We start from the raw sequence: 14,397 nt of genomic DNA on the forward strand, positions 1-14,397 counted from the left end.
CCAAATTTAAAATGATTTACAGTCAACAAAATATACACACACTCACACACACACGTACAGTCTGAATCTATTCTTATACTGTGGATCTTCACAATATAGTAACAAAGAAGCAAGTCAGTCAAAGATTTCATATAGGGTGTGGTTTGTATATAATCATAAACATATATAAAGTCAACTTTCTATAAACATAATCTATTGAAAGTCAACACCCAGTTGAACTTTAGTCACTGAGTCAGTGACTTTTCTACACACCAAACTCCACACTGTTGGGGGGAAGCAAGTTCTTATTGTGAAAAAATATCTCCACCACCCTGAGTTAATACTTGGTGGAAGCACATTTGGCAGCAATTACAGCTGTGAGTTGTTTGGGATGCGTCTCCAATGTTGCACTCCTAGATTTGGCAATATTTGACCATTCTTTAAAAAACTGTCTAAGCTCTGTCGAGTTCTTTGTGGAGCATTAATGGGCAGCAATCTTCAAGTCATGCCACAAATGTTCGATTGGATTTAGGTCAGAGCTCTGACTGGGCCAGTCAAAGACATTGACCTTTTTGTTCCTTAGACACTCCAGTGTAGTTCTGGCTGTGTGCTTTGGGTCATTGTCATGCTGAAAGGTGAACTTCTGTCCCAATTTCAGCTTTCTTTCAGAGGGCAGCAGGTTTTCTTCCAGGATGTTTCTGTACATTTTCCAGTCCCAGTCCCTGCTGATGAGAAACAACCCCATGACATGATGCTGCCACCACCATGCTACACAGTAGGAATGGTCCTCTTTCAGTGATGTGCTGTGATTAGTTTTGTCAGACCACAAGACTTCTTGCCACATGGCTGAAGACTAACACTGGAGGCCACTGAGCCTGGTGTATGATTTTGAAGGCGATTGCTAATTTAGGATTACTATGTCAGGCAGGGTGGACACTTATCCAACCAAGCTATTTCAGTCTTTTGAATTTATTTTCTAAAAAATCCTAGAGATTTTTTTTTTCACTTGGAAGTTGTGGGGTAGAAGGTATAGATAAATGAAACAATATATACTGTATAAATATATTTTACTGCATTTTAATTCCATTCTTTAAGGCAAGAAAATGTGAACATTTTGAAAGGGGATATAGACTTTCTATAGGCACCAGGGGCGTTTCTTGGCTGAAACTTATAGGGGGGCTTGACAATGGTGTTTCGTCGGACTTGCTGAAGACGGCAATAGTGGGGGGGTGCTGACGATGTTTTCTCCGCTTTGTTAACGGGGGGGCTGACAGTGTTTCTGTAGTTCTTCGTAGTTCTTTGATCATAATATCTTTAGGTTTACAGAGGTTTAATATCAGAGGTTTACACACCGATGGAGACGCCAAGACTGAAACACTAATATATTAATATACACTCACCTAAAGGATTATTAGGAACACCATACTAATACTGTGTTTGACCCCCTTTCGCCTTCAGAACTGCCTTAATTCTACGTGGCATTGATTCAACAAGGTGCTGAAAGCATTCTTTAGAAATGTTGGCCCATATTGATAGGATAGCATCTTGCAGTTGATGGAGATTTGTGGGATGCACATCCAGGGCATGAAGCTCCCGTTCCACCACATCCCAAAGATGCTCTATTGGGTTGAGATCTGGTGACTGTGGGGGCCAGTTTAGTACAGTGAACTCATTGTCATGTTCAAGAAACCAATTTGAAATTATTCGACCTTTGTGACATGGTGCATTATCCTGCTGGAAGTAGCCATCAGAGGATGGGTACATGGTGGTCATAAAGGGATGGACATGGTCAGAAACAATGCTCAGGTAGGCCGTGGCATTTAAACGATGCCCAATTGGCACAAAGGGGCCTAAAGTGTGCCAAGAAAACATCCCCCACACCATTACACCACCACCACCAGCCTGCACAGTGGTAACAAGGCATGATGGATCCATGTTCTCATTCTGTTTACGCTAAATTCTGACTCTACCATCTGAATGTCTCAACAGAAATCGAGACTCATCAGACCAGGCAACATTTTTCCAGTCTTCAACTGTCCAATTTTGGTGAGCTTGTGCAAATTGTAGCCTCTTTTTCCTATTTGTAGTGGAGATGAGTGGTACCCGGTGGGGTCTTCTGCTGTTGTAGCCCATCCGCCTCAAGGTTGTACGTGTTGTGGCTTCACAAATGCTTTGCTGCATACCTCGGTTGTAACGAGTGGTTATTTCAGTCAAAGTTGCTCTTCTATCAGCTTGAATCAGTTGGCCCATTCTCCTCTGACCTCTAGCATCAACAAGGCATTTTCGCCCACAGGACTGCCGCATACTGGATGTTTTTCCCTTTTCACACCATTCTTTGTAAACCCTAGAAATGGTTGTGCGTGAAAATCCCAGTAACTGAGCAGATTGTGAAATACTCAGACCGGCCCGTCTGGCACCAACAACCATGCCACGCTCAAAATTGCTTAAATCACCTTTCTTTCCCATTCAGACATTCAGTTTGGGTTCAGGAGATTGTCTTGACCAGGACCACACCCCTAAATGCATTGAAGCAACTGCCATGTGATTGGTTGGTTAGATAATTGCATTAATGAGAAATTGAACAGGTGTTCCTAATAATCCTTTAGGTGAGTGTATAAACACATGAATGTACTGAAACACTGACATGAAGAGAGCTGATGCACAGTGTCACAGACACTGACACTTCTACACTTAGAGGTGTAATCCATAATTTCTCAGGTTATTCTGTAAGTAGAAACATTTTCTGTGGAGTGAGTTTTTAATTTCTAGCTCATTCTATGTACCAGAAATCAGAGATTGTGTAGGCTACAGCGTAGTGTGAACTACACATGCATGTTCTTCAAAGGAGAATCCCTGCACGTGCACAGTCTGAATTCTTGTACATAGAATGAGCTTGACATGAAAAGCTCAATCCACAGAATATGTTTCTACATATAGAATAACCTGAGAAAGTATGGATTTTTGGTGGAATTCCCCTTTAACTACAAAGGGGTGTGGCCTGTGTGCTCTGAAGGGAAGGGGGAGGGTAATTTGGTGATAACGGTGTGGCCTCAGATGGTTTCCTTCATCAGTGATTGGTTGACTTCCTTCAGTACAATCCCCTCCTTCTTGGGCAGGTCATCACTGAGTCTAAAATGGGCAGGGCAACATTACAAAACTGGACAGGACTTGAAATATTATAATAATAATAATAATAATAAAAATAATAATACACAGACAGATGGCATTATAAACACACACGTTTGCCACTACGACCCTGCCCCTGGCCCACCTTTCCTCCACGTCCTGGATGGTGTCGGGCAACTGCAGCCCCCTTGTCTCCGGCAGGAAGAAGGCGAAGATTCCGGCCACGATGGGCGCCCCTCCGTAGATCAGCCCCGGCAACGAGGGCAGCAGATCCCCTAGCAACAGCACCATGGGAGCGACCATGGCACCTAGACGTGCCATCATAGTCACCCAGCCCATACCATTCTGACTGGGGGGGAGAGAGAGACAGGGTGAGAGTGAGAGGGAGAGGGAAGGGGAGAGGCAGCGAGAGGGGGGGACAGCGAGAGATGGCGGAGGAGTGTTTCAAGATGACAGTGGGGTACAGCTCTCCAGCATACAGCAAAGAGAGAGAGGGAGAGAGAGTGAGAGGGATGGTGGAGGAGTGTTACCGGATGACAGTGGGGTACAGCTCTCCAGAAAACAGGTAGCAACACTGGAAGGCGGCAGCCAGGCAGCCCTTCCCCAAGACAGCGAGACTGGTGCGCACGGTCTGCAGCTCTGAACACACACACACAGAACACACAGAGTACACACTGTCACTGTACTATACGCACTGACACTGTAATCCTACATTATACACATGCAAACACACACACAGGCTTAATTACACACACAGACACACTGGGTTAATGACACACACAGATGCACACTGACCGGCTGGGACCAGGATGTTGGCGAGAACAGTGCAGCCAGCCAGCAGCAGGGTGCTGGACTGCGAGGGCCGCCTCCCGAACTTGCCCATGGTCACCATGGTGATGAACTTGGCGGGGATGTCCACACAGCCGAAGATGACCTGGATCAGGTAAATACTGACACCAAACTTCTGCAGGTCCATCGACAGACCGTAGTATCCAAAACTGGTGGAGAACCTGTAAACACACACACACAGAAACAGAGAGACACAAACACACAGTTGAACACACAGACAGAGACAAACACAAACATACAGAGGCACACACGCAGACACAGCGACAGAAACACCCACACACACACACGAGACATGGTTAGCAATAATAAGACCTGTAAACAGACAGAGAGGGAGGACACAGACATGAAAGGGGGGGTTACTGACCAGACAAAGATGAGGCAGATGGTAATGCGGCGCATGCCCGGGGTCCGCAGCAGGTCCAGGGCTGAGTGGGACCCCCGGGAGGATGACAGCTCCTTGTGCATTGCAGAGCACAGTGTCTACACAGCACAGCACAACACAGTCAGTCACTGTATCAGTCAGTGTACAAGTCAGTGTATCAGTTTTTGACAGTGAGAGTGTCAATCAATCAGTGTGTGACATTGTCAGTCAGTCAGTGTGTCAGACCTCAGGGGTGATTTTCTTCCCCTCCTCCTTGCGGCCATTGATGCGAGCCACCCAGTGCAGGTTCTTGACGGCCAAGTCCTCCTTCCCATTCAGTAGCAGCCAGCGCGAGGATTCCACCAACCACCTGCCAGCATCACACACACACACACACACACACACACACACACACACACACACACACACACACACACAGGGTTAACAGCGCACACACACACACACACACACTGACCTCTCTCCCCTGCATCCTCCCCCTCCCACCTGCTCCCTCCCTTCCCTAACCCTTCCTCCTTCTCCCTGTATCACGTCTCCCTGTATCACCTCTTCCCCCTCTGTCCCCTAGCCAATCCCCTGCCCCATTCACTAAGCACTCCCACTCTCCTCTGTCACAATTCAACAGGCAATCACCTCTCCTTCCCTTCCTCCCTCCCTCCTCTAGCCCCTTGCCCTTTGCCCTCCCTCTACCTCTCCCACTTTCTCACCAGGAGTACACGAAGGCAACATAGTAGGGCAGGGAGACGGCCAGGGTGAGCCAGCGCCAGTCTCTGATGCAGTAGGCCACCCCTGCCAGGACCACCTGGCCAGTGGTGTAGCAGTAGCCAACCCCTGTGGCCACGCCTGTGCGGACTCGCAAGGGGATCCACTCCACGACTGGGGGGACAAGAACACCACAGTTTAAAACCACAAAGACGCGAAAGCACACACACACACACACACACACACACACTCACTGAGCGAGTAGGTGTTCAGGATGATGCCAGACAGCGCAATGCCGCACAGGAAGCGAAAGAAGCAGAAGGCCGGGAAAGACGGCGAATAGGCCGTGCAGGTCCCACCCACTGCCATCAGCAGGTAAGAGCACTGGAGCAGGAACCGCCGACCAAACCTGCAGAAAGGGGGAGAGGGGAAGAGGGGAGAGAGGAGAGAGGGAGGGTGGAGGCATAGGTCAAAAGGGAGAGGGAAAGAGGAGAGAAATGGGGGAGTTAGTGTGGGTGATTGGGGTGGGTAGAGCTATTGTTAAAGACAGAAAGCATGAATGGGAGGGGCTAGCGGGATGGATGGGTGGGTGGGTGGGGCTTACCTGTCAGCCAGTGCCCCAATGATAATGGCACCAACCAGCACCCCCCCCATGTAGACAGTCTGACTCATCTGCTTCAGAGACTGCAGGTCACACACCAGGTCCCACTGAGAGAGAGAGAGAGAGAGAGAGAGATATTGGGGAATTGAAACAATGGGGGAGACAACAATACTACAGACTTGCTTTATTAAGCAATATACACTACTGGTCAAAAGTTTTAGAACACCTAAATATTTCCAGTTTTTATTGAAATGTATGCAGTTTAATTTCTCAGTGTACTCTGAAATTTAAAAGAATAGAATAAATAAACAATCGCGGATAAAAAATAAATCATGGAATCGTATTGTTTGAGAACATATATTTTTTAAGTTGTTTATACCCCTGGCATTTACTCCTGCTTTCTGAAATGGGGGGTGTAGGGGGATACTTGGCCTGAGTAGGAATACAATATCTCAGATAATATTGACAATTATAACATATTCCGGAACCAGACAGTCTATTGATCAAAACAAGGCCATCCACGTTTTGGTAGAAGCAACACACACCCGTAGAAAACTCTGTTTACAGTGTACTAATACACAACGATTTTACATACTTGGATCTAAACTTATCTGTGTTTGAACATCAATTGGATTAATTGTTAGGTTGTTCTGAACATCTGAGTGATCTGTGACCGTCTGAATGAGACCCCACCACCGCAGCAGGCGTTTACCCCCCGGGCTCTGAATGACGGCGGGCGACACTGAAACTGTAACTCGGATGTGTTTGAGAATGAAACGCGCTGGTCGCCAAGAGAATAAGCTTTCAAACGATGTGCGCATTGTAGGAATACAGTGTCACTTCTGTGCACAGGAGCTGCGTGTAACACTGACAAATAATGCCTAAGAGGGTGTAGTAACAGTATATAACTCTGAAATGTACATTATTGTTTCTGTTTTTGGTAACCTAAACTTTTTTTTTAACCTCTGGCAGTTTACCACTTACCTTTGTACCATTTCAGGTTATTCCCTGGAAAAATGGGGGTGTTCTTTAACCGGTAGTGTATATATATTCTGTACTTTACAATATACATACAGTGTATTATTGTAATATTGTACAGAATGTGTATGTGTGTGCAGGGTTCGAATTACTGGGGGGGGGTTGAACCCCCCTAATTAAAACTTGGACCCCCGAAAGAGGGAAAATAGAAGGGTGGGAGGTCGATAAATGAATATTTCGTAACCTAAAATGCGGTCTGATTCTCGGAAAATGCGGTCCACCTCGCTCATGATCAACCTCCCTTGAAGAAGATTTGCGTTTCTGTACACTATGCCATATTTTCCACAACTTGAAAATGTTATTCAGGTCTTATTTTGAATAAGGTCGACTTGGCGTAAATCGGGAGCATCTGTGTTATGATGAATAGACAGAGGAAGAAGAACAGCAGAAGAGCACAGGGGACAGAGGCGCGGTACCTCAGTGATGATGTTGCTGCTCATCTCGGTGCGCTCGTACACCCAGCCGTCCTCGCAGCTCTCCAGCTCGGACGAGCTCAGGTTCTGGAGCTCCGGGGCGGCGGCGCTGTCGTTGCCGGGGAGCAGCAGCCACTGCGGGCGAGTGTAGCGCCGGCACCGCAGCAACCGGCCCTGCGCGTCCAGCGGCGCCGAGAGCAGCCGGGCGGGGGACGCGGGCGGGTCGCCGGCGCTGAGGTTGGCGGGGGCGCAGTGGTGCCCGGGCACGGCGGCCACGAAGTTCTGCAGCAGGTTGTGACTGGCCATCAGCAGGACTGGCAGTGACAGCAGCGTGACGTGGATCACCTGGAAGCGCCCGGTGCTGCCCACCTGCTCCAGAACCTCGGCGAAGCCCATTGTAAATCCCGGGATACGTTACAGACTATTCACCGCGTTCTTGGGTCAACACAGTGTCGGGTCTAATGAGGTATTTGTAGATACCGATTTAATTGTAGGCTGACTTTTCTTCACCTTGTAATAAAATGAAGTATTAATATATTCTAATAAAAGCGCTGTGCTACGAGTTTCTGGTATTTTAAAGTGTATGCCCTACATTGGACTTTTTTATCTTGCAAAATAACCTACGACTGTTTACATTAGAGAAACACTGATATGGACATTTTACACAGACAGGTTGATCTCGCGATAAGACGAGCTCGTAGACTTGCAACTTTGCCAACGATTTAAACTTCTTAAAAACAAACTAAAAGCACATTTAAAACATCGGTGTTAACGCTCGTTAAAAGTGTTTCCGTCTCCAAAAATATAAGAATGGGGAGAATATTGAATTAAATAAAATGCAATAAACTATATATAGAGCTATATACTGTCCCAAACGTTCTTTACAATACACAGGCAACGGATTTATATATCTATATAGATATATAGATATATTAGGCTATACATTCAAAAAGAAGAACAACATAAGCCGAGATTTGCTCGGTTCACAGTACTTGCTTAATAATAATAATGGTAATGTTATATATTATTATTATTATTATTATTATTAATGCTAATAATGACGAACGTGTTCATCTGCGTCTTTGTAGAATTATCGTAAAAATGTAGCCAATAGGTTTATTTGTTACAAAAGAAAATAAACGTTGTTCACAAACTCACACTCATCCTCAGCTAAAATACCCCCCAAACAGACAAACAGGTCAAGCATATGAAAAAAGTGGACAACTGCCTTCTCATCCCGCACAGTGAGCCGGACCCAACAGGAGCAGCTCCGCTGGCGTGTGAGCCCCTCGGCCGGATGCGGGTGTATTTCTGCGGGTTGCACAACGCGTGCTTACCGAGGCTGATTGGAGCCCGGCGGAGGGCAGGGGGGCACAGGGGAATTTGACAACCGTGTTCGGATTATGATTGACTGATCTTTGACCCATCCTGAAAGTGAAATCAAGACGTGTTTTATAACTCCAGGTTACAGTGGTTACTCGCATTAAATTGAGGGACAACCGTCTACATGAGAAAGTGCGTTGTTTTGTTTCTGTAGAATTGATTGTCCATTCCACATTTTCGAGACACACACTGAATTTTGATTTGAAGCAAAATTATGTAATATAATGATTTTACCAAAGTTGTGAGAAATGTCATGTGAGTGGATATATGTACCTGTACGAATCATATGTTATCAACCATCAAATTGAGATTATCAGCATTATTCGGTCTGATTTGAGGTCACAGGTAACTCCTGAGCCTGTCAGCAGGCAGAGCAGGTTATTATCAGCCATTACATGGTTGATCATTACGCATGCGTGTAGGCTTTCAATACCATTTATTTAGGCTATGGAGTAGCAGAACGAGTACATTAAAATTGTTATCGCACATTGCGCCATCTGGCCAGATCACTTGGACCATTTTTTTAGATAGGTGTGCCGGTCGAATTGGTAACAAGTATATATAGTATATATACGATCTGTGTGCAATGGCCAGCACGCTACTAAGCTAAATTGGTCCCGGGTCACTAATTGGCTAAGTAGGAGGCTGAGCTTATGATTTTGAAAATTCTAATTCAAAGTCAAGTCAAACAGTAGTCATCAAGGACGAGTTGACCAGGGCGAAAACGGGCGCGCATACTGGCACACATCTAGCATCAGCCTACAGCTGATAGTTAATGTTGTATATCATATGAAATAGGCTGTACAGTAACAGTAGATTAATTAGGCTATGGAGGAGAACACATGACATATGTAACAAATTTGTATTTTATTATGTGGGGTTCGTATTCTTGTAACATTTATTGTACTTTGTAATTATATTGGGTATGACTGATGTTAAATAAATCTTTATAAATCGACATTCATATTTTTTAAACTGAAATGTCGTTAAACTGCAACACCTGATTCATGTTCTGTTCATAAAAGCTTTTCACCTGCAGATTTGATTGAATTTAGACTACTGGCAGCTAATTTCCTCATATTATATTACAATAGTTATTAATTAATTAAATTAACTATAATTCACAGATGGATGTTTTTCACACCAAACGGTAATCTGATGTATTATAAAAATTACAGAATAGTCCCATTTGTTTTTCACCGCATAATTTAAGTACAAGAAAATGTAATACTATAATACATAATACAGCAGCCCATTGTGTCAGTCCAGGGCTGGGGGTCACATGTGCTGCTCTGTAGGTCTCTAACCCCGTAATCCCGGGACATTTAGAGACAGAACGGGATTTCAATTTCAATGAATGAACGTGTTAATTATCCCTACTCTTTCGCTAAAATGAACCCGGTTACTGAATGACTGACTGTGCAACAAACAAGTCATTGTGATGATCAGTCCAACACCCTGCCTCCGAACAGAGCCCTGTACTGACTGGAGAGTAATTGCACGTTATGCCAATTTAATGCAGTATTAAACTACTTTAACGCATTAGTGTCTGCATATGAACACATTAAATAGTATTATAATTAATAATAATGCAATGCATACAAGTATATTGTAAATATATTATATACATTATTAATTATTATTATTATACCAATATTTGCCATGCATGATAATTAAGCACTATTATTAATTTGATCGAAGGTGTAGGTGTTCATTTCTCTCAGTTAAGGGGTCTGTCTCAAAAGTACAACAGCGCCCTGCCGCATATTAAACACATACAATTACATAAAAAGTGCAAATGTCATCCTGCTCTGCTGTATCTGATGTCGGCGGCTGTGGGGTTCAATAGTCCTCCACATCAACATTTTCCCACGAAACATCCGACCCAGGAACATCGCTTTCACCGTCATCCGCCATTGAGCGCCACTGGTTTAAATCAGTGAAATACCTGGTGTGACGTCACGCACTCTCCCTATTCCGGGTGCAGGAGTCAAAGGTTTTTTCCATTTTATAAGTACCGGCTGTGACTGTAAAGATGATGATACCCCACCTGTAGAACAAAATCTGGGTGCAAAACTCAAACTCACACACAACTTAAAAACACGAAGCATAAACCAGCAAGACACATGATTGGGTACTCCGACAGTGACGTCATGCCTCCTGATTGGCTGAAGCAGCAGCGCGCTGGAGCCGCGCAGGACGGGCTCTCTTTAAATTCACAAGACCCCGCAGAGGCGAACAGAGAGGCGATAGGAGGCATCCCGTTAAACCGCCTCTGTCTTTGTGGCATATATATATATATCGTCTGTCCAAAGCGGGGGATTATATATATATATATATATATATATATATATATATATATATATATATATATATATATATTAAAGTTGTGTTTTGAGGACGTGCATGTATTGTGAGCGGCGGAGACACGGCAGCGCTTGAGGCGGAGCGGGGAGACGCGCACAGGTGAGCGAGAGAAACGTCGCCGGATTGTCGGGTTTAAGTTTAATATTCACTTTCATATCATTATACTATCCTCTCTCGACCACTGCTTTATTACAGGGACTTTTTTGTTTGTTATCGTGCTTTTGCTGTTATTAATAAGGGTATTAATAATAATAGTATTGGCATGGGCTAACGCGGGTGGTGGATGAGCAGCTGGGAAAGCAGGGGGCGGTCAGCAGTGCAGCGCAGCGCTTGGGGGGGTGAAGTACTGTACATTTTACAAAACAGTGTATATGACTTACATTTTGTGTAGTCCTGACTGATGTGATCTGAGAGAGGAGGCACTGTGCGCTGTGTTCCCTGCAGGGCCTGGCTGCTGTGAGGGGGAGGATGCAGACCTCCATCACTCAGTGGTGCCATTTGGGGGGGCGAGCACCCCTCCATCCGTTGAACACCAAGAGGAGCGAGGAGCCAAGGCCAGCCTCGCACCCGCGCCAGGGAGACCCGGCGGCCAGCGCCACACCGCCATACTGCAGGACACAGATGGCTGGGGGTGGCATGGAGCCCCTGGTCCTGGAGAGAGAGTTGTCCGCATCGCACACTGCAGGGGGAATGGACCTGGGCCAGGGGGGGACGGACCCGGAGCAGGATGGCACCCAGCTGTCGCACTCCCTCCTGTCCCTGCAGCACCTTCTCAGCTTCTGGAGGGGGGGTCCTCACCATGATTGGGAGCAGGAGAGAGGGGTGAGCTGCGTCACTGGAGAAGGGGCCGATGACATCCCACTGTGGGCAGCCGGCTCCCTGTGTCCCCAAACAGAGCTGTCAGGGCTAGGGGGGGGCACAGCTGAGCCTGCAGGGCTGATGGCGGTTCCTTGCACTGGCTGCCAGGTGGGGGCTCATCCCAGCCGCAGCTCGGAGACTGAGCAAGGGCTCGGGTCCCAGTCTGCAGAGCTGGAGTGGCAGCTGCCCAGACTGGAGGTGGTCTCTCTGCAGGGGAGCAGCCTGCAGGCCAGACCGCACTCTGGGCACAGGGACACTGGGATGCTAGGCAGTGGGCAAGGGGAGAGCCTGGGTTGGGCTGCCTCCTCACTGCAGTCAGGGAACCGGGGGCCCGGGGGGGACAGGGTCCAGAGCCACACTGGCCTCCCCCTGCAGGGCCCAGTCAGCAAGGAGCCCCTGCTGTACACAGAGACCGAGCAGCCAGACTTTGCCCCTGAGCACGTGTGTGTGAAGCAGGAGAACCCAGATTGGGAGGAGAGACAGGAGTGTGGAGGAGACTGTCCCCAGATAAAGACTGAGTGTGAACTGGAGCCTGTGGACAGCAAGGACCCCCTGCTACACTGGGAGATGGACTCTGGACAGGGCAGCACTGAGCAAACAGACCAGATTAAAACAGAGGAGCCAGACTTTGCTGCTGAGCCCAAGTCTGTGAAGCAGGAGAGCTCAGACTGGGCTGTCTGTTCTCTGCAGGAGTCTGGAGGAGACTGTCCCCAGATAAAGACTGAGAGAGAGCAAGTCAAGTTGGAGCCTCTGGACACCAAGGAGCCCCTTGTTCTCCTGGCCTCTGGACAGGGCAGCAGTGAGCAGACTGGACTCCAGACTTGCCAGATAAAAACCGAGCAAGACTTTAAACCCGAGCCCATGTGTGTGAAGCAGGAGCGCTCAGACTGGGCCGCTTGTTCGCAACCAGAGAGACAGGAGTGTGGAGGACACTGTCCCCAGATAAAGACTGAGAGAGAGCAAGTCAAGTTGGAGCCTCTGGACACCAAGGAGCCCCTGCCGTCCTGGGAGACGGGCTCTGGACAGGGCAGCAGCAGCCAGCGGACTGGCCAACACCTCAGCAGTATGGTCAGCCCCCTGAAGCCATCCCACTATCCACCCACCCTGCCCACACCCACTGTAACCTTGCCTACCCCTGCCCCATCCTCCCAAGCCCCACCTGCTCACAGGCCCCAGGTGCTCCTTGTGCTCCCCCTGTCCTCCACCATACTGGTCAGTACCACCTCCCAGCAACCCCCTGTCCAGCAACCCCCAGTCCACACCCTCCCTGATCATCAGCCCCTTGCCCCCCCTCTCTCTACCCGGCAGTCCTCAGTCAAGTCGTCCCCGGACTTCCAGCCCATCACCATCTGCATGGGCTGCAACCAGGACTTCGGCTCGACCCCAGCCCTGAGGGAGCACATGCACTGTGGAGACGAGAGAGCGCCAAAGCCCTGGAAGTGCTGCAATTGCGCCCGGCCATTCAAGACTGAGGGTCCGCTGTTGAACCACATGAACATCCACGGCTCGGACACTCACAACTGCCCAGAGTGCGGCCGCAAGTTCGTGTCGCCCCACGACCTTCTCATCCACTCACAGATCCACTCGCTGGTGACGCCCTTCAAATGTGACCGGTGCACCTCGGGCTTCCGCACCCTTAACATCCTGCGAGAACACAAGTTCCAGCAGCACCCGGACACCTGGGATGTCTTCTGCCGGGACTGTGGCAAGAAGTTCCTATTCGAAGGCTCACTTAGACAGCACCGAGTCATGCACTCAGCCGAGCGGCCCTTCAAGTGCATGGAGTGTGAATCCGCCTTCAAGACCAGGGGTCAGCTGAACAACCACCGGCTCATCCACACGGGCGAGAAGCCGCACCGCTGCACCCAGTGCCAGGCCTGCTTCCGCACCATCGGCCACCTCATCAACCACCGGCTCACCCACACCGGGGACAAGAGGCCCCCGCGCGTCCGTGTCCGTCCACCTCCACACACCGCACCACCCAGGAAGAGGAGGAAGCGGCAGTGAGGGAGGGTGAGGAGAGGCTTTGGGGAGGGAGAGGGAGAGGGAGAGGGAGCGGGAGGTGGTAAGTGAGCCAGATTGGTTTTCAATCACTTCAATCGGTACTCTCCGGTCACAGTAACTGCGCAGGGACGTCTGAGAGTGAAGCTGCATCATGAACTGCGCATTGCAATTCATTCAGTCCCCATTCAGTCCTCAAACTGCTAAAGCTTGTGACACGCATTACATGGAGGGCAGAACGCTTTTCTCACTCAAATTCAAAAAGCTTTTTTGGCATGACCAGTTTACGCCAGTGTTCTCAAAACATTGACACAATCACAAAATAAAAGGGAAAATTTAAATCGCTTAACAGATTTTACAAGTTATGTACAGACCATGAACAGGATTCTCTTTCTCTCACACTCGTGCATCTCGTAAAAACTTGAGCACACGTTGTTCTACAAGTTGTCAACGGAACGGAGTACATACACACAATTATGCTCTATAGTATTATTTATTTATATATATATATATATATTTTTTTTTTGGTATTCATTATATTTTTCTGAATGAAGGCCAGTTTGTTTTTATTCTTCTTTTATTGTTTATTGTGAGTGGTAGTATAGCAATATTGAGTTTTGTAACAGCACTCCCAGCTGTAATGGGGAAATTGGAAGTCCTTTACCAGAATGACTTAAAAATATATAGATTTCTGCTTAATG

At 47.6% G+C, this 14,397-nt stretch overlaps 2 protein-coding genes across 2 annotated transcripts; one reads left to right on the forward strand and one right to left on the reverse strand.

Moving 5' to 3' along the window:
• Positions 1 to 1,040: 1,040 nt before the first annotated feature.
• LOC136764645 (solute carrier family 22 member 6) lies at positions 1,041 to 8,020 on the reverse strand. The gene is made up of 10 exons (XM_066718865.1): positions 7,091 to 8,020; positions 5,640 to 5,743; positions 5,290 to 5,444; positions 5,041 to 5,209; positions 4,562 to 4,685; positions 4,319 to 4,434; positions 3,901 to 4,115; positions 3,636 to 3,744; positions 3,251 to 3,454; positions 1,041 to 3,108 (listed from the first exon to the last, which is right to left on the reverse strand). Exons 1-10 carry the CDS (start codon positions 7,481 to 7,483, stop codon positions 3,030 to 3,032), a joined length of 1,668 nt encoding a protein of 555 aa, XP_066574962.1. The 5' UTR covers positions 7,484 to 8,020; the 3' UTR covers positions 1,041 to 3,029.
• A 2,817-nt stretch (positions 8,021 to 10,837) lies between these two features.
• On the forward strand, positions 10,838 to 13,702 carry LOC136764023 (uncharacterized). Its single transcript, XM_066717854.1, has 2 exons — positions 10,838 to 10,936; positions 11,282 to 13,702. Exon 2 carries the CDS (start codon positions 11,306 to 11,308, stop codon positions 13,700 to 13,702), a length of 2,397 nt encoding a protein of 798 aa, XP_066573951.1. The 5' UTR covers positions 10,838 to 10,936; positions 11,282 to 11,305.
• The last annotated feature ends 695 nt before the right edge of the window (positions 13,703 to 14,397 follow it).

Source organism: Amia ocellicauda, chromosome 12, assembly GCF_036373705.1.
Source record: "Amia ocellicauda isolate fAmiCal2 chromosome 12, fAmiCal2.hap1, whole genome shotgun sequence".
Lineage (NCBI taxonomy): Eukaryota > Metazoa > Chordata > Actinopteri > Amiiformes > Amiidae > Amia > Amia ocellicauda.